The sequence below is a fragment of the Takifugu rubripes genome, chromosome 15, assembly GCF_901000725.2.
Source record: "Takifugu rubripes chromosome 15, fTakRub1.2, whole genome shotgun sequence".
Taxonomy (NCBI): Eukaryota; Metazoa; Chordata; class Actinopteri; order Tetraodontiformes; family Tetraodontidae; genus Takifugu; species Takifugu rubripes.
In genome coordinates this window covers 13,401,448-13,421,702 of record NC_042299.1, presented here as the reverse complement: position 1 = coordinate 13,421,702, position 20,255 = coordinate 13,401,448, and the positions used below count along the sequence as shown (strand labels likewise).

Sequence of the window (20,255 nt, the reverse complement as noted above, 5' to 3'; positions counted from 1 at the left end):
TCATAAACAGCTGATTAAGAAACTTTATTGTATGACATGGCTGCACTCGAGTCACTGGAGAAATAAATACGTTAATGGCCAAGAAACACAAGTAGATCCACATCAATTTGAAACCTAAAGATCCGTTGGTGGGCCACCCCTGTGTGAGCAATGGTCTCATTCTGGCCACCCCTGTGAAAATGTTCTGGCTCCGCCACTGAAGGCGTGAGACGCGCACGTCCCGGAGACTGAGCGCTGCTGTGGATGCACCAGCGTGTGACCCTGAGTCTGCGGGCATTCTCCCACCATCAGGTAAGAGCCGCCGCCCGTTTCACACCAGAATGTCCCAGCAGATAACGATAGTGAGGACGCGCCGGGCGCCCGGGACGATGCAGCAGTTTTACCGCAGCGCTTGGCTCTGCATGGGCGTAGGCGCCGCAGAGGCGCTGCGCTGCGCTGCGCTGCGGCGCCAAACCCCAAGTTCAGAATCAGTCATGAGGGCGCAGAACCGACATTTCCGACTGGCAGTTCTGACAATACCATCGATTCGTCATTTTTTAAGTGACAGTATAATAAAGATCTGGTAGATTTTGTTGTTATCTGCAAATTCAGGTGATTAACTGCAGTAAAGAACGTTCACACGCTGCACCCCCTCCGAGGAAAACTACCGCACACGACGATGCCGAGTACAAATATTTTGGACAGAGACCATCTGCTTGACGTTACTTTTCACACTGCATCATGGGATACATTGAAATCCACTGAAAAGGGTATAATGATCCTTATTTAGCATTCGGGCCGCCCCATAAAATGGCGAACTCCCCAGTTAGTGCACTATTTAGGAAATAGGGAGTGATTTCAGACTGCTGCTTCCGGTTCTGTTGTCAATTCACTGCATGCAAATAACTTTATGGAGCACCATTTCTTTATGTAGGGCCCCCAAAAACCAGCAGGATAATCCTGGTCATTTGAACACTTTGACCTCCGTCTTTTTAGTTTTAAAACTTAGGAAATAGTTTCCCAGCCAAGTCTTAATGTCCCTGTGATGAGACAGCAGAGGATGCAGAGAGTCCTCTCAGTCCATGCTCAGAGGGAGGTACAATTGCACATTGTCAGCAACAGCATCATACTTGAGCTAAGAGAGGCGATAAGAGCCCAAGAACCACTGACCCTGCACCTCCATTAAGGCTGTCAGAGGAGCAGTCAGAACGCTTCAGGTCACCAGCTCAAACTGGTTAAAGACCCGGTCCTGCATGTCCCACTGTCTCACGATGTCCCACGTTGAAATCTTTCAGCTCCGCTAAGGATTGGTTATCTCTGTTGCCATGGAGCTGCACCTTTTCACCACGGTCTGCCTCATCTTTGGTAGGATAGTGATGACGCACCAGACTCACAGTACGTGGACCCGAATCCTCAGAGTTTGTGATGCTGAGAGGTGTTATGTGTTGAAGTACTGTCATCCGTGTTCCAGTGAACTCCATGACCACTTTATTGTTCCCTCCGCGGGGGCCTCAGATGTTTCCATGCCTGACGTACCTGGAGCGAAACGTCAGGGTGGACTGTGAGTTTCCGGCCACCGACTCGAGTCCCGGCCCCTACTGCGAGTATCGTCAGGACAGCCGCCTGGTGGGCAGCACTTACCCCGTCACCGTCACCTACGTGTCCATAGACGACCGCAGGAGGAGCAACGTCAGCCTGGTGGCTCCAAACCTGTGCCGCCTCACCTGGGCCCCACTTGCCGATGAGAGGCCTTACACCTACACCTGCAGGGTTTACCAGGGTGAAGACTTTAAGGAGAACAGCATGGCCGTCCATCACAGTGAGGACTTTATTTTGTCCCTCAGACATAAGCAGGAACCATCTAAACACACCTTTTGCCTTGTTTGCAGGGCTCCTTCCCATCTGCTCCGCAATCAGCGTAATGGCCAAATCAGCACCGTGGCTGATATCGTTGCTGATGTCACTTCCTGTGGCCGTGGGTCTCCTCTGTCCTTGAAAACGCACCTTAACCACTGTGACAGCGCATCGGCTTGATGGAACTTTCTCACAAGGACTTCTGATTGTCTCTGATGTCTTGATGTTCTGTCAGGATAATTCGAAAGTTCAATCTTAAAGGTGTTAGAATTAGTGCAACTGGATTACAATCACAAATTAGTTTTTACAAAAGTTCCCTCTGGACCTTAAAAACAATTTTGTTGGAGGAATATCATAACGATAAAGAACAGGTGATTAGGAAGCAGGTTATTGTCAGAGTAAAAAATACAAAGGGCAAAAGGTTTATTATAAGATGCTTGTAAATACCCATTTCACTGAAAATAAGTAATATGCTACTTTTATGATGCTTCTATTTTTGAAGAGAAAGGATTTTTATTGCACCATATTGCTGTTGTGAACATGTGTTATTTTCAATTCCTGTCATAAAAGAGTTAATGTATTAGGAATAGCAACACAACACAACAACTCAGTTATCACACAGAGAACGTATTTTAGGTAATCAAGTGGTAGGTAGGATATCAGCGATGAGTAATGCCTAAACACTGCCTTCCCTGCCTGCTATTGCTAGCGCTTGTCTGATCTGTATATCCACTATAATGAACACATCTAAATCTCACATTATATCCTATGATAAAAGCATCTTTAATGACATAGATACTCCTCCCACGATAAAACCCCTTAAATATTGTTTGTCTGACTTTTGGAACCCGCAATTGCTGTTTTTCCTGAATTTTGTATCATATTCGGCAGTCATTTCAGTTGTACGATGTCAACTTTCTTTTATCTCTTTTATTCTACCACCCAAAGTTTATTAAAGACTATAATATTGAATAACTAAAGGCTTCCTTTGCATTGGTTTTACTCAATAAATCCTTTTTAATTAAAATCAAAGTGCACTGCTCTTTAGGAACACTAGAGGTCATTAATGCCGTTTGTTTTGTTTTTTAGTGAATCCAGGATTCTTCCAAAAGGGTGCGCTGTTTCACCACATCCAGTCGCTCTATATGTACTGTGCTACTGCAGATCTATTGTTGTTTTTTAATCAGGATGTAGATTGAAAAAATAGGAAGGACTATAGAGATAAGCAATTCCTCCCCCCAATGTTCTGTGTTTTGACATCAATCAACTGTAACTTTATAACTTTATAGTGTTAGTAGTTCCAATCAAGATTTTTCCAAGTTCTACAGAAACCCAGAGAAAGCACTAGTGGAAAAAAAACCCCTGCATTTTAACATGAACAAAGCTCAAAAGTACCAGTTTCATAGAAAACAACAGACAAGTTGTGGTTAATGTCATATAACAGTACATGGGAGGTGGCCTCAATTTCCTCGGCATGACTTTTCACCTGCCGCATTGTAGCATTTGTAATTTTCTAAGTGGACTAATGTGGATTCGTCCTGTACGTCTTCACACATTAGTAACATGAATGTAAAGCGGTGTTTTCACTCGACTCCATATTGTGTTTCATATGAGCCCGTCAGTTCTTGCGCTCTTCTCTCGATTGTCTGTTTCTAGCGGTTTAATTTTATGTTTTCGCTATTTCAAAATGAAGTGAGTTTGAATTGCCTATAGCACTTTAATAAATAATTGATAAATGTACACAATGTGACTGAAAGGAGAAGAAAGACCCCTGTGGGACACCATAATAATTATTTTCCTGTTTTTTAATCCTCTATTCAATCATGTTATCGCCTCAGGTTAACTTGAAACTGGACTGATTATCTATTTGCTAATTAGAATTTTCAAGTACATTATTTGCTTTTTTCCCCCTTTTTTTCTTTTGACCCCTGAGACCTTAACTTTATCTATATGTTCACAGTACAGTATGTCCTCCGGACAGAGGGTCCCAGGAGGTAAAACTGATCAGATGATGAAGACTGTGAATTGTGGAAAACTGAACAACCACCACTTATGTCAAGAAATGGAAAGAAAATGAAGTTCTTTAGAGCCAAATTCACAAAAGTCAAATTTGAATTGCGATGTGGTTAAAAAGTTGCAATTGTTGAAACCATTTATGTGACAAAGAGCTGTGAGAAACAGCTGTTTTCGATAGAGCCAACTTGATTTATAAGTGCTGATGGACAGGATGTAGGTGAAATAAGTACGAAACGCAAAGCAGAATCAAAACAAGAAAAATGAGGCCGCTGATGTCACTTCCTGTCATAATAAGCAGATCAGAGGAGATGGCTCAAATAATGTCTACATGGAAATTACACAGACTGCGTTCAAGCGAACATTAACGGCAATTATGTGGGTTGTATGTCTCCACAAAGAACTTTAAATTGTGATTTACGTCAACGTCTGCCTTGAAAGAACCACGAAGAACAGCAGTTGCAACAATATCAACAAGCATAATGAGATTGTGATTAATTGCTGCCAAAAATACATTCACATGTCACAATTCCTACATCTGAAATATGAATTCCTCCTTGATGGTTTTCACCCTCACCCCCCTTTAAAAATGATTGTGTCCAATAAAGGATGACACACGACAACTGTTTTATATTCCACTGGTTTGCATCCGCATGTTCAACCTGATTTCCTCTGCTTCCTGTTCGACCATCGCGTGGGGCTGATCAGCCGCTGCCAGTTTAATCTCATCACGAATTCATCTTCATCCAGGCCTCCATCTGAGAGCTGCAGAGAGGCCTTGCAGGTCTGATGCCGGGTGTGCGTGCACATATCATCCTTTATATTAGCACAGCTCCAGTGGTCCAACCCAGCTAATTTCCTGGCTTTGTGATTGAGCCTCACATAAATTAGCTGATCCCCTGCTGTGCTGCCTCTGCAGGCCCCCCCGGTTCTGATCAGGACAAGTTATCACTTAATGGTGGTCGAAATGGTTTGAATAGCAGGAAAAGGCTTCGTCAGACAGGAGCTTCAACCCAGAACAGACTCATCACGCAACATGTTTTATTGTCAAAAGCAGATCATCTTTGAAATTAACCACATCTTTAACCTAGCATGGCTCCTTAATATAAAGAATGTGGATATACACGCGCCTGCAGGCACTAAAATGTCATTCAGAGGTTTTTCTCCCTCCTCCTGATGGCAAAAGGGTTGCTGAGGATTCTTCTGCTTCCTCATTCAAGCAGTTTATACCAGTTGTCTTCAACCAGACACAAAATCCTGCCGGGTTTTCTGCCCTACCAAAGAACACTGGGGTCCCAGGTGACAGCATGTCAGAAAGCCTGGCTGGATGAGGGCCTTTTAGGACTGGGTTGATCAATGCTAGTTTATAGCATGACGTAAAACGCCTGTCGTTTCTATAAGTTTACCAAAAGATGGGTTGGACGTAAAGACTAAAAAAAGACTTTTTACAATTTTACATGTACCTAAAAATCCATTTGCCACAAAACCCCAGAATCTGAGCCCTCATGAGTCATTTTCTTCTTCTGAAGTTCTCGGTTTAACTGTGTTTGTGAGCATGGAGGCGGTGACTCACCTCGTTTGATCGATCCTTGTCAGCCCCCAAACAAGCATCTCCTAATTCATTTCATTAGCTCTGCAGGCATGAGACGTGACCCTCTGCGTGTTCATGATGGTCCTCCATGATGAAGGTTCCTCTTTCTACCTGACCGGCAAATCAAGCGTTGGAGGACGGGCTGGAGGGAGCCACTTCAGGTTATTAACCATAAGACATCTAATCTGGGCTGGATGGAGGTTGACACACGGAATGGATCAGTCTTGAGGACCCTCCGACCAGAAAACTGGGATTTTAATGTTTCAAACTGTTCCAAGTTGATGTTGTTTTTGCATTATAAAGGAGTTATACATCTGACAAAATGCCATCCCATCTGTTTAATATTTTTAATAGCAAAGGTACATAAACCTGAAAACAAGTTTATAATAATATTTATAATTTATAATTACAGAAAAAAAACACAATTTCATTAAATGGATGCTGCATATTGGGCTCCTTTATTCTGATCTTGAGAACACCTTAAAAACATTTAAATGTACACTTATCATAATGTATATTTCTCAAAAACATGAAATATTGTGACATAAAAGGAGCAGATAATAAACTGCTCTGAATAGACCCAGACAGCCATAATCATATTCACTTGTTTAGAAAAAAAAAAAAATACTTGTTTACAAAAGAACAATCTCATCCAAAATATAACATTTTTGAGGAAAAGGAAAATCCCTTCAACACTTCAGAGGTAAAATATCTTGAGGTATGAGTGTTCAGATATTTAAAGACAGAGTGGAGCGAGATATGTAAACAGCCATTTTCAACAATCAGGTTGCACTTTAGGATGCAAACACGTGCACAGTTGTTCAGAATGGACTGAATCAGGAATAGCTGGATGACTAATGTAACATTACCGAGAAGAATACGAGGGACGGGTCAACACAGTAGTCGTCTGAACATCAGGCCCACGATGAGGCTTTTTATTTATGCACACAGCTAATTCGGCCATATCTATATGATCTTTAGATTACAAATGGTAATGATGATTCGGGAGTAATTAATCGGTCTTATTCATCATTTAATGCTTCATTAATTAGCAGTTATTTCCTGATTGATCATAGATCACCATTCCGGCTAACTGCTCACATTTTCTTTCGCATTGTGTTCTTGTAAACTGAATAAACAGACAACACTTCGGCCTCTGAGTACACACGGGTATGTGAACTGACACAGGTGTTGGGGAATATGAACAGAACACAAAACGGGTGTGTGCATTGCACTGTAGGGCAGAATGGAGTTCAAGGTTCACTCAAAGGTGTAGCTATTAAAGGCTTCTTTTCAGGCAGGTTAAGCTTCATCATTTTCATGCATAAAATCTGCAAAATGCAAAAAAAATTCCAGCTTCCTTTAATAACGTAAGTAACAAAATTTCCTTCATTTCTTTGTGAGATGTTTTTTAAATTGAATGCTGAAGGAGCGAAAGTTGAAGGGCTTGTAGATTTAGGAATAAAACACAGCAATAATATATCATAAACTGTATATACATTATTCACAGCAGGCACCAAGTATAAAGCATCTTTACAAACCCAGAAAGCTCAAAGCCAAATGCAACTTATACGATTCCAGGAAGAGGAAAAAAAAAAACCTGTAAATGTGTGAAGAATGCATGTTAGTCAGAAACCCAGCTCAGTTTGCAGAATTGGAGGATAGAGGTGGCTGAGATGGGTGAGTGCCATGACAACAGTCTGTAATCTTCATATTTACATGGTGCGGAATGTTCCACTATGCGGATGACTCAAGTGTTTATGTTAATGATGGCACCGTACAGAATGTCACATTTGTAATGGCTTTTGGTCCTCTACATAAGGTAGTTTAAGCTATTTTAAAAGATTTGGAGTGACTGTTAACTATTGCTCTGCTCGGTCCAAATCAACTGGCCCAGAGCAATGACCTGGTCTGAAGGGCCTGATACTGTGTTGGTCAAAACCAAAACAGTAAAAACTTTCTAACATAGTTAAGCCACGTCTCTAAAAAAGGAGTAGAGTTGCTAACATGAAGCGTAAATGAGTCCCAGGTGGTGAGAATATTAGATTTTTCACTGGAGGGCATGTAGTCCAGGTGGTGATAGCCACATTTAATCCATCATAGAACCATAGAACAGTTATGTCCTGCTGGGTCGTCCATGCTGCAATGAGCACTGACATTATTCATCACATATAGACTTATTGGAGTGAGAATTCAGTTTAAAATTTAGTATCATTTGTTGACTCATCAGTGGACGAAGTGTCTATCGTTTGTCGTACTGTATTATTGAGGATCGCCGAAACTAGTTTTGACTGCCAATTAAAAACGTACTCCATTGAACTTTACCTCTTGATAGAGACGCAGCTTTTCTATGTTTTCAGTGCAACTGGATGTTTAAACTCATTTGGGCTGCTGCAAGCTGAGTCTTCAAAAGTATAAGGAAATGGTTAGTCCTGGCTCAGTTGATGATAAAAAAAAAGAAATCAGGTATTTTAACAAAATTACCATGCTTTGGTTTTCTTCAGGTGTCCTAAATGTCTTTTTTTCATTTCAGCTTTTTACAGACATTTGCAGTCAAGGATATTTTCATGGGTTTGAGCCTTTTAGACGTTACACTGACAAACATACAACTGTTGCTTGAGATTTGTCACATGACTTGTGCAGAATGACGATGTTTTCATTTCTCAACGCTTCAGCTTCCAGTCGAATTGACGCTGCTGCTAAGAATAAAAACCTGCGTACGAGAACGCAAATGGTTCAGCAATCAATCATACATGGACATTTTTATTTTAATGAATTTGCATAATTCCAAAGCAGCGCTTGATCTCACCTGATGCGGACCCTAGCTCGGCACCCAGCTGTGTGCAGTGGGCTTCACCCGCTGAGGAAACCCATGAGCGGCAGTCGCGGGGTCAAAATTAAAGTCCAGAGCGCCACCATCCATGAAAGTCTCATGGAGGATGGTCTCCATGTCACATTCAAAGCCCTCGATGGACACGCTGTCCAGGTCACTGGGCAGCCGCTCCTGATGGTGGCTGTGCGGATGAACTGAGTTCAGGTCCCTGTAGCTGTAGCTTGAAGAAACAGAACTTGTGTGTGCTGGGAGACCATGGGACAGTTGCACACATGCCTTCAAGCTGGACATTTGAGTAGGGGCCCCTGGAAGACTAGTCAGACTAGTCAAGGGAATTGTATTACAGCCCTTTAAATTATGTGAGGTCAAAGGACCTTGGCTATGTATAACATGTGGGTTGACATGAGGAACTGGGTGAGTCTGTGAGGGATTCATAATTTTTACTCCATTGTGACCCCCTGGATGACTCTGGCTGGTGTAAGCGGGCATTGGGCGACCTCCCCTGCTAATTTGAGACACTTGCGAATCCATAGAGGGTCTCATGTCCCTGCTGGCCTCGGCGTCTGAGGTCAGCAGCTCTTTGAGGAGACCAGCCGAACAAATGTACTGGTTCTCATAAGCTGTAAAGACAGGCTTGTTCCCGTGGAGCGTTTGCACATGAGCGGGGGACAAAGAGTTCATCCTCATCTGGCTGTACATGCATTTACGGTAGTCCTGCTGTGGGCACAAGGTCAGGCCAGTGGAACAGTAGGGGCCACCCTGAAGCATAGCTGCATTTGAAGAATGCAAGGAGTCAGAACCCAACTGAGAGGGCTTAGGAGACACCAGGTTCAAGTTTTCCAGCAGACCCCCCATGACATTCTCGGAGCCGTGTTGACCTATCGATCCAGCCACTTCAGACACACTGGGAAGGGTGGAAGATATCTTGGTCCCTGTGACTCCAGCATAGATCATGTGGCCTTCAGACTCTGTCAGGTCATCGTGCTCAGACGTGAAAGGAGAATGGCGACCGCTCAGCGTGCTGGCATCGGAGCTGGCCCGCGTTCTAAAGGAGCTCCACGGTTCAAACTCTTCGTTACTGTGGGAATTTGGGCTTCCAAGCCAGTTTGAGTACTGGGAACCAGGACTGTTGGCTCCACCCTCAACCGCTTCCTGCAGAGCCATCTGCAGAAAGTTGAAAACATTAAGCATTAATGAGCAAACGTATTCTCATTTCTTCACATTACACAGTAGTCGTATTAACGAGAGTGAGCACAGGGGGTAAAGGTACCTTTTTCTTTGTAGCCCTCCCTTTGCTCTTGATCAACTTGCTGTTGTTGTCCATGGAGGCTGCTCTGCGACGAGGCGACTTTCCGTTCTTTCCCCCTTCTGGATTCAGCATCCACCAAGAGCTTTTTCCTGTTCCCTCATTCTGGATGCGCACGAAGCGGCTGTGCAAGGACAAGTTGTGTCTGATAGAGTTCTGTTGAGAGAAAAGGGAGTCAGTGTAAAATAAAACGAATTACAGTCATTTAAGAGGCCACATCAAATAAATAGCCATTTTTCTATAAATGAACTCAAATTGTTCTTCCACGTTGCTTAACTGCATTAATGTAAAGTCTTGTTGTGCGCGTAAATGGCGGTGCAGAAATAAGAAACCCTGAATTAACTGTGGTTGCTTTCGTGTGGGAATTAAATGAGAAGGTATATTTCTGCAAGGGCCAATGTGTCTCATTTTCCAAGTAGAGTGGAGAAGCTAGTATTTGAGCGTGATGTCAAAGCCAGCAAATTAACAGGAAATACGTCCATATCCTCTGTTAACAATATTATGTCTACTGAGCGTTTTTTCCACTCCGTCCTCACATTCACCAGCGAAGGACACTGGTTCTGGGGGTGAAATGAAGAATGTGCTGGCAAAATAGACAGTAAAGTTTAGTATTGAGAGACTAAAATCTCAACAGTTAATTAAAAAGATTCTTTTGAATATATCTAAAAGGGTTTTTTTTGTATGTAACTGAATCTTTTTTTTTATAAAAAATGATTTCAAACAATAAAAAGAGCCCTATTTCGTGCGTGACTTGCTTTGCAAGGTCCTGGGTGGTCACCTTTTCCACTAGACAGCATAAATATACAGTTTGTTTCCGGTGATTTCCACCACGGTTTATCTGTGCAGCTCTATCCTACATTCCATTGGCCGTGGATGTGCTGCACTAAAATCAAAATACAGACCAGAAAATGTTCCAAGATTAGGTCCTGACTATATAACACAATCGGTCCCCCCTCATCTCATCTCATGAGTGAGTAAGTGTGGAACAACGCCACTTTCAACACCATATCCACGCCCCTGAGAAAAGACTCTTTTACTTAAGGTTCGCCCAACATGTGGTCACATGCGTGGCTCCTTGTACTAACACGAATTCACCTAAAGCCTCATTCAGCACATGTCAAGTTATGTCATGAGCCATGAAAATAATGCAGAGGCGCCACTCAGGAAGGAAAAGGGGGGTCTTATATGGTCAGTGGTAGCCGGATAAAATTATCCTGACTTTAAATTCAGCACCGTGCAGTAAAATCAGAAGCACAACATGAGACAAAGCAGCGTGGGGATTTCCCATAAATACCCATGTGAATGGTGAAGCTGCTCCCTTGCAGTTAGTGAAGCCAGATGTCCCCAACCACAGCATTCAACGTATATGTACAACGCAGAAACGCATGCGAACCAAACAGGACAATCATCCAAAGGTGTCCGAGAAGGTCAAAGGATAAAGGAAACCTTCTCGTGGACCGTAGTGTCATAAATGATGACGGTTCAGAAGTCAGAAGTATTTTGGAACTTCCCCAAATATACGTGCAGAACCACAGTGATCCGACCTCAGACTGTACATCAATAACAGCCTTGTGAAGCCTGGTCCTCGACTGGAGACAGCAGGCTGTCTATGAATGTCATTTTTTTTTTCTCAAACAGAAAAAGAGAGCGAGGGGAGGTTATGGAGTTCGAATTGAGGCTGGGGAGGGCGACAGAATGGGATGTTTTTGCCAGCAGAGCTCGGGTCACCGGGTTCACTCTGCACTTAACATGAGCTGCTCGGGCGGCGCTGACAGAGACTTGCAAACAGGTTGCAGGCAGGAGCAGAGAGAGGGGAGGAGAAGCATCAGATGTGACGTGCTGGGTCCGACTGTACGCATCACCATGACAGGAGCGAAGGCACCCCTTCCCTCCCTCCTGAACCGGACTGCTCCCCGCTCTTCCATCTACTTTTAAATAAGGTTTCCTGTGTAAGAGGACATCCTGCACATGTCGCCTGAAGAGGCTGGAGGCGGAGTCAACACCTAACCACACAGCTACAAGATGCAATGCTCAATCTCACTCGTGTTAGCTGGTGACCTTTTTTTTTCCCCTCACCTTTTTTACCTGATTTAAATCTCTAAGCGAAGACAGGAAATGAGTCATTAGCAGAGGCCCTCATATCCGAGCAGCACTTTCACTCCGTTTACCAAACGCTGATCTTTCTCACACAGTGCTGAGATAAATGTCAATATGCAAATGACTGTGAGCCTGACTCAAGGCCACAATGGTTCACGAGCTGCATGACTGGTTGTCGGCCAGGACTATTCTCTGCTCGGCCTGGGATAATCCCTGTCTCAGACAGACCTCACCTCGGGCCGAGGAGAACAAAAGACATCCCCCGCCTCACTTATTCAGGAGGTACCCCTATCACACATTGTGTCTCTAAAATCCTGACTCAAGGTGGTCTATATATATCATGATCGCTACTCTTCTGCATAAAGCAGATTGTCACGGCCAGTTAAGCAACTTTGAAGTGGTATAATATGTGCACCTGAATATTGGGAACCAAGAAATATACATGACCTTTACTGACCTTTCTTGGGGACCAGAGTATTTCCCAGGGCCAGACTAATGAGGCTCAGGAGTGACGTATTTTAAGACTGAAAGATCTATTGAGTCATCTATTGTACTACAAATCTGCTTTGCCTTTGCTGCTCTGGGCTCGTGGAATAGAACACAACATTAGCGTCAAAAATCTGCATTCTTGGCTTTAGTGGCTCAAAGTTTATTTGTCGCGTCGCAAGCAAACCGGCTCTAAAATAAAGCCAAAGAGACTTTGATAAAAAAAAAAAATGTAGGCAACATTTTACATTTAAAACAGAGTAAATCTAAAGGAAGAGGACAGTAAAGCACATTTTTTTGGCTTGATCACTGTTGAATATACATTCAATGTTTACCTGAAGAAAAGGATTAAAGGTTCCAGTAAAAACAACCATAACTATATGAAAGGATTCATTGGAGCAGTTCTCGTGAGGTTTATTTGATTCCCATCAGCTGTGATCTATTTGAAGTCCCTTTTCCCCCATGATGAACGCCAGCGTTATGAGAGGAAGCGTAAAGGCATAATTATGATGTAGATGCACTAAGAAAGAGCTCTAATACCGGTACAACAAATCAAGTCGGTTTACCATCCAGTGCTTTAGTGCTGACAATGAAACACCAAATAAATGTAGTTGAGCTGTATTGGCTGCTAGAATGTAGCAGAATAGAAATAAAACCACAAGAAAATGGACAGGAAAGAAGTGTAAAGAATTTGAGGATCAGTTACATTCCCTCGCTGGGTCGGCTGGTGCCAGACATTTGAGAGAACCTTCTGCTTCTGACCAAATCTATTTCGAGTGGTCCACATGGCGATGAAGACGCAGCAGCGGCCGGCAGCTGTCTGTCTGTTTCCAGGTGTCTACCTGCTCGAGTCGCCTCCTGGTAAGCAGACGCCAGCTTATAGATCATTTACAACTGTTTCTACCAAACCGCCATTAAGGATCTCCAAGTCAATCATCTGTGGCGATCACAACAAAGTGCTCCACCATGAAGTGACTCCTCCTCCTGGGCTTCGAAAACAATCAGCCTGACACAGCTGCTGTTAGCCTTGTGTACCGAAGCATGAGGGCTGCAGTAACGGTCGCAGGGCGAGTAAACAAACAGGGCCCAGTCGCAGGGACAGGTGCAGCCACAGTGAAAGTGGCATCACTGGTAACCGCTGCAAAATGTTTTACATACAGCAGCAGACGCGGCCACAGAGCGGACGGTGGCTCTCCCAGGAGGCCAGAGGAGCTGCCGCTCAAAGCAGGAACTTTGTTTCATGTCAATTCGGCAGCCTGGGAGGTATTTCAGAGAATAAAGGGTAAAAATAATCTGCTTCTGAAGATTTGCCGCTCGAGTAAAAAAGTCGAACTGTAAAATAATCAAACAGCAACCTGTTTAAATATAATCCCCAAACTTCGGATTGTTCAGAGTAGGGGTTTAGTAACAGCTCTTCATTTATCATTTGTATTAAATATGAGCTTATAAATCTTACCAAAAATATTACATATTGTGATATAAAAAGCTGAATCTCTATGAACCACCTTTGTCTTTGCAGCATTCACCTGCTTCGGACATTAAAGCTACTCGACTGTTATCGCGCATCCTCACCTGTCGTCAGGTTTTAATTATTGTGACATTATTTCAAATCAGACAGACAAAGCACGGGCCACCCAAACATTAATTATGTCTAAATGTTGTTTCAGACACACAGAAAAATTCATTTTACAGAATATTGGGGCAACATTTTCATATCATAATCCCCGAACGGCGCTGAAAGACTAAGTAGAAATAACACACACATCAAACGGGCATCAGAAATGTGTATTCTGACACAGGTGGATTAATAAAACACATGTTTGCAAAAAAAAGAGAATTAAAAGAAACGTCTCGCTTGATGTAATGGGCTTTGTGTGTATCGCCAAACACTGCTGCAGCATGTTGCACCGTATGATTTTGCAGGCAAAGGTTGCCCGTCTCTGTTCACAAGCGCATCCAAAACCAAAATTGCAGATGGCTGTCAGTTAATAGCTGCTGTCGTGTTACCACTACAGAGCGCTAGCAGATCTGCTGTAATTAAGAGAGCACCGCACTTGCAGAGATTACAGTAAGCCAACAAGCCACTTCCTGACAGCATCTTCCTGCGAACCCATCCCCCCCCCTCCCACCTTTACTTCTCTGACCCAGGAAGTGGAACCTTTGACGGCAGAAAAGCGGCAGAACAATCAAACGCGTCCTCGTCCCCGCCTCGCGAGCGGTGGCACCAGGCAGGCTGCTTCATTAGGGCCGAGCAGCTAAATGAGTGACCTACTTGTGCGCCGGCTTCAAAGCGGGACGGTGAAAAGCAAGAGGGAGCCTTGTGTGAGGAGTTGGGCTCGATGTAAACAACAAAATGAGATGATAGATGGTCACACCGCTCTCGCCTGGTCTGTTGAATTTTAAAGCACCGGCAGCCGGACTGGATGTGTCCATCATGTCATAATGGTGGGTCTCTTTGGCTTTGGCAGGAAGGATTTGTGGACAGGTTGCAACATTTAATGGAGCAAGATAATTGTTCTGGTTATGGGACAATGCAGAAAGCCACATGCCACAGATTCCTCAGACTCATGGGTGTAGATACACACTGTACACACATCTCGGTCCACAGCCCGCCAGTCAGCTGACTGTTCCCCTTCTCCCCTTAAGCCATGCGCTCAAGCCTGCCTTTCTTCATGGGGTTTCTTGGAGTCACTTTCAGAGGGCCTCTTGAGTGTTGGTCCGGCCTTACTTTTTAACCTTGTGATCTTAAGACTAATAACTGGCAGTAATTCAATTTTCTTGCTTTTAAAAATAGCGGTTGATGCTTTTTCGGGCCTGCGGCATCCACAGTGACTCAACTGTTTACACGAGTAAATCTTCCAAATCTCCAGGAACTTCTTCCCTCCTTTTAATGACAACTTCTAAAGCATCTCTTCGTAACAACTTGTAGTCTCTACCTAACGAAGCAACAATGCCTTCAGCTAAAGCAAGTATGTCCACACTGACGTTGATTACTTATCACCAACAACAGAATGGAGTCAAAAATTAACGGCATTTGTTCTCATTGTGCTGTGACATTAAATATTTGGACAGGTTACTCAAATTTACCGAGGCTGAGACGGATGTGTGCCACATTTCATCTCAATAAAGCCAATAAATTGTGTAAATACTTCAGTGTGGAGTGGTAAGCCCTGCCGGACTGAAACTGTGGTTTGGAGCCGTGACAAAGAGCTTAGAACTTTGACCACATTTAAACAGACATGCTGGAGCAGGTCCGGACTCTGAAGCTCTCACCCCACAGCCAACATCCTGGTGCTGGATCAGAAAAGCAAAAGCCAAATCTGATCCACATTACGGCATCCATAAATTGTAATTTCCCTCTTTTGAAACCATCTCAACACTTACGCACTTGTAAGATTCCTGTTATCTCCAGTTCCCTTATTAGCTGTGGCCTGGTGGCACAAATTGTCCTTAGAGGGACATGGTGCCATAGTCTAAAGAAAAACTATGTAAAAGTCCCCGACCTTCTAAAGGTGGAGGACCTGTGAGGTGGAGGCTGCAGGATGAAACCGACCACTTTATATCAGCTCTCTGCAGCTACAGGCTACGCTGGGTTTAAATCCAGCATTGTCTGGAAGACACTGTTGACAGGTGGTCTCACAATGATGTAGAGGCCGCGGGATTTGCTAAGCCAGTATGGGGAGGACTGCGTCCAAAGATCCCACAGCAGACTGGGGTGATGAGCAGCAAACTGGCTGGTGACAGGCCCCAGTCTAAAAAGCTCCCAGGATTCTCTCAGATCTTAGCAGAGATGTTCTCAGAACTTAAAAAACATACTTATCTAATTAGCTTATTCAATAATTGTCAGTGCAGTTGCTGCTGATAACGCTGATAAAGTTTCGTTTTTTTGATAAGCCGTTTCCCTGAGGCACTTGATTCACATCAGTCGGCGCTTCGGAATGACCGAAGCCATTGATGCAGGTGCCAAACTGAGGGCACCGCCGAAAAGTACTCACGCAACTTGCAACACTCAGGCTGTTCAGGTGGCATTTGAGGCCCCGCACACACTGGGGTAAAATCCAATTTATAATCCAGTTCATTTTCACCAGCAAAGACCGAGGAGCTGACAGCACAGCCAAAGGGCTGCTGATACGGTGCTGATAAATCACTCCAAGAGCCGCATTTACACATTACTACATGATAATTCCTACCTTTATTATTCAAAGAAAGCTCCAGGCATTTAATAAACCCTTAAACACAAGACTTTTTATGTTCCTCAAAAGCTTTTGGTTTGATTTTAATGAAAATCCCCCGAGGGGCCTTCAGTGGCTGGGATATAATTTTAGGCTCAATTCATGTGAGGATCTATTTCAGTCCTGCCCCCACTGTGCCCCCATGTGGAATTAAGAGCTTTACCCTCCTTGTCAGGCCAGACCTGAATAAACCATATGTGATACCCATGGTGAGGGCACCATCGTGTTAATGAGATCCATAAACTAGCCTGAGTACTGTTGATGATGCTTTTTTTTAAATATCAAACAATAATCACAACGCTTCATTTCCAGGATTGTTTTCTAAATTCACCATCTGACATATTTCATGTTTTATCACTAGGTGGATTATGAAGAAAAGTCTGGCTACACAGTTACAGTGAATCCCCACAGAGTAGACGTCATATTATAATCAGGATTTGCCCAGAACCCTGATATACCTGTAAACTTGATGCATATTAATGCAACAATATTCCAGGGTGAACCAGTCCTCCCAGTGAGCTGGGGCCTCTCCTGTGAGCATTGGGATCAGTAAAACATGAGCAGGGATAGCAAAAAAAAAAAGCCCTCTGATAGGAGAAGAGACAGGAAGCTCTACTGGCAGCAGCATTCCCCCAAACTCCACCTACCTTCAGTTTCCAGGTGGACCTGTGAGGCGTGAGGCCCTCCACCCACCTCGAGGCCTCGGCTCTATCTAGTTATTGCTGCGATCAGAAACGTGCACACATTCGGACCATTGAGTGAATACACAAACCTGAACAATCCCTTCTTTCCGGATATGGATAGCTGCAATGGAATAAAATACTTTTGATGAGAAATCAAAAAAACATTCACATGTGGCCTCAGCTATTGGTTCCCCCTTGTTTTCCAGCCCTGACCCTCGTGTCTCGCAGAGGAGGGATGTTAGCACATGGCTATGTTTTTCCATCCACTCTGCAGGAAATGCATCATAGTTCATTGTGGTGCTGTTGGCGGTGGTGGGGGGCGAGTTTTTTTTTTTAACAGGAAAGTGTAAAAATAACTATCAGCCTTTGGCTACAGGGCCCAGCCAGTGTGCCAACAATTAGGAATGCAATAGTTGAAGCAGAGGTGTGCTGATGTGAGGATAAACAAGTTACTGACATGAACGATTTTGTTACAGATTTGCTCCTTCGTCATGTTCGCGGCGCCCTCAACAATCTCACCAACCGGCAGCTGAGCACGCACGAAACAAAGAACTGTATCCAGAATATGGTGTATATAAATATGATGTAAGTTATGAAGCTTCATTTGCTACGACACCAGCAAACAGTAAGACTCTATAACCATGCAGAGGCCTCCTCCCATTCAAACCCACTGCTCCAGCCAGTGACTGCATTTTAAAAAATCCAAGTCATTAAATTGATTCATTTGCATCTCAGCGTGACCCATTTTGGAAGTTAAATGGAATTCCATCACTTTGCTCAGTGGGGAACCAAGTTCACACCTAGAGTCTGGGCCTGATTTTAGAATTAAGCTCGTCCACTTCATCCAGACGTGTCTGAACCGCACACATTTCCAAGAAGAAAGTTGTGTTTGATGTTCAGTGGAGGGAACATCTGTGCGAAAACAGAAAGGGCGTAGAGAAAAGCAGACGTGCTCGTTGGATTTGAGGGCTCATCTTCAGCTACTACAAACACAGACACCTAAAGCTAAAGGCCAAAGGGAGGCCAGAAGAGGAAGTGACAGGAAAAAGAGTAGCAATCCTTTCCTCCAAGCTGTAGCATCCGCTGAGGAAACTCTAGAAGACAGGGACAAAAAGATATGAACACACAGCTCAGGAATGGAGGATGTTTGACGTTGTTCCCAGTATTCCCGTCTCCCAGCCCCTTCCCCTGTCCGACCGCACTCCCGACACTGATTGCGCTGCTTGCGTGGTCTCCTGTTATTGTTGCGAGACCTGCGACCAGTTTGCTCCGGACTGTTTCCCTGTCAGGGCCCACTGTGCTAATGCAACGCGGTGAAGCGAAGGAGCGGCAGAACGATTAAGAAAAGGAGGAAAGGGAGGTTGAGCAGGGCAATAATTCAGAATGTTTGGGTGTCGAACAATGAAACCTGGAACCGTTTGAGGTTCCCAGTAGAGTTTCCTGACTTTGAAATGATACCAGTAGAATGTGAGAGAGTTCTAATGTGACTCGTCTGATTTCTTGATAAACCTTTTAAGTCTGTGCTTGGTGGCAAATTAACCCTCAGCCAGGCCGTCTGTGCAGGTATTATGCACACGCTTTTCCCAAATGCTTTGCTGTCCGCTAACTGTTTCCAAAAGGGGGCTGGAAAACATTCAAATTCCATTGTTCAATTTTCCGTGTTACCCTACCACACAGACCATGACTCAGTATGTTTCGTGCTAAGAGTGGACGGGATTTTTCCCATGTTTGGGAATATGTAGTAAAAACTCTTCTGCAACATTCCTGTGTGCGATTTAATAAGAATAAAAAATGGTAATGAGTGTCCCAAACGACCCCCCACCGCTAACACCACTTCCAACATTCTCCTCTACTCCTCTGAGCAACTTCTGCAGACACGTGTGCGGCAGGATTCTCGTCGGGCTCCTCCAAATGTTCAACACATCTGCTGCCTCTGAGCCATTTCCTCACTGACACAGCAGCGATGCTGCTGCACCACCGAGAGGAAACCGCTCCGGAATCATCAAAGCCTACTCAGATGGCAAACCATTCGACAGTCACGTCATTATGGCCATTGATTAAACACATATTTAATTCTTTGCCCACTTAAAAACGGCCGCAGTCCTCTTGTGCACTAGATTATTGCAGGATGCAACATAAAAGTTTTCTCTTGTTTTTGGTAACTGAAAACGCATGGCAGTAAATTTGGATGCAAAACTGCAAACTCGGGCTGTTCGGAGCACTGACACGAACGCTGCAAGGGCCGTTTTCCACGCGCGTCTTTGCAACAGCTGAGGATCGTGCAAAAGGGTGACAACGGTTACCGCTCGCTCGTGTGCACGCGCACCCACGCGCCCTCACACGCACGCTGTCACTTACCTTCCAGCCCGCGGAACTGTTGCTGTCTCCTTTGTCCTTGAAGTACGGCACACTCTTGACCATCCAGTCGTAGATCTGCGACAGGGTCAGCCTCTTCTCGGGTGAGCTCTCGATGGCCTTGGTGATCAGGTCGGCGTATGACATGTTGCCCCAGGCGTTACGGCGGGACGAGCTGCTCTTCCTCTGCGGTGCAACACCAGGAGGAGGCACCTGTTGCTGAGGCGGCAGCTGCGGCGCCTGGCGCTGCTGCTGCTGCTGCTGATGATGATGATGGCGAGGATGAGGATGAGGAAGATGATGGTGTAAATGAACGCTGTTGCCCTCCTGGAAATCATTGCGGGTCACAGGTGGCTTCTGCCCGTATTCTTCATAGTCCTCCTCTAACAGGCAGAGGTTTGAGATGAAGTCGGTGGTTGCTCCAGGCTCCTGCTGCACAGACGGGGCCGGGGAGGACGTGTTGGAGCTGGCCGGCTCGTTCGGCTCCGGCCTAGGGAGCGGCCAGGTGCAGGACCGTGGACGGGAGAGGGGCTCAAAATCTGGGTCAGTTTCGACCTGTGCCAGCTGAATCTGAGCCATATCAATGTCAAGCGGATCCTTGCAGATAAAAAGACGCTCATACACAAAACAAGAAAAAAGTGATAAAAAATTAAAACGAACCCCAAGGGTGACAAGGAGGAAAAAAAGTTTCTTTCAGTGACGGTCGGAGAGTTTTGTATTTCAAGGCGAGGGTTGGTCTTCATTAAGTTTCTTGGACGAAGTTGGCAACATCCTGCTGTGACTCCTTCAACTCTCAAGTCTGCTGCTCCTTCAATAATACCGCTGC

The 20,255-nt window shown here is 44.5% G+C and overlaps 1 protein-coding gene across 1 annotated transcript; it reads right to left on the bottom strand.

Annotated features, from left to right (window-relative positions):
• Window positions 1-5,876: 5,876 nt before the first annotated feature.
• Window positions 5,877-20,225, bottom strand: LOC101073915 (forkhead box protein O1-A-like). The gene is made up of 4 exons (XM_011611544.2): window positions 19,433-20,225; window positions 9,541-9,732; window positions 8,247-9,434; window positions 5,877-8,150 (listed from the first exon to the last, which is right to left on the bottom strand). Exons 1-3 carry the CDS (start codon window positions 20,006-20,008, stop codon window positions 8,259-8,261), a joined length of 1,944 nt encoding a protein of 647 aa, XP_011609846.1. The 5' UTR covers window positions 20,009-20,225; the 3' UTR covers window positions 5,877-8,150; window positions 8,247-8,258.
• Window positions 20,226-20,255: the final 30 nt, after the last annotated feature.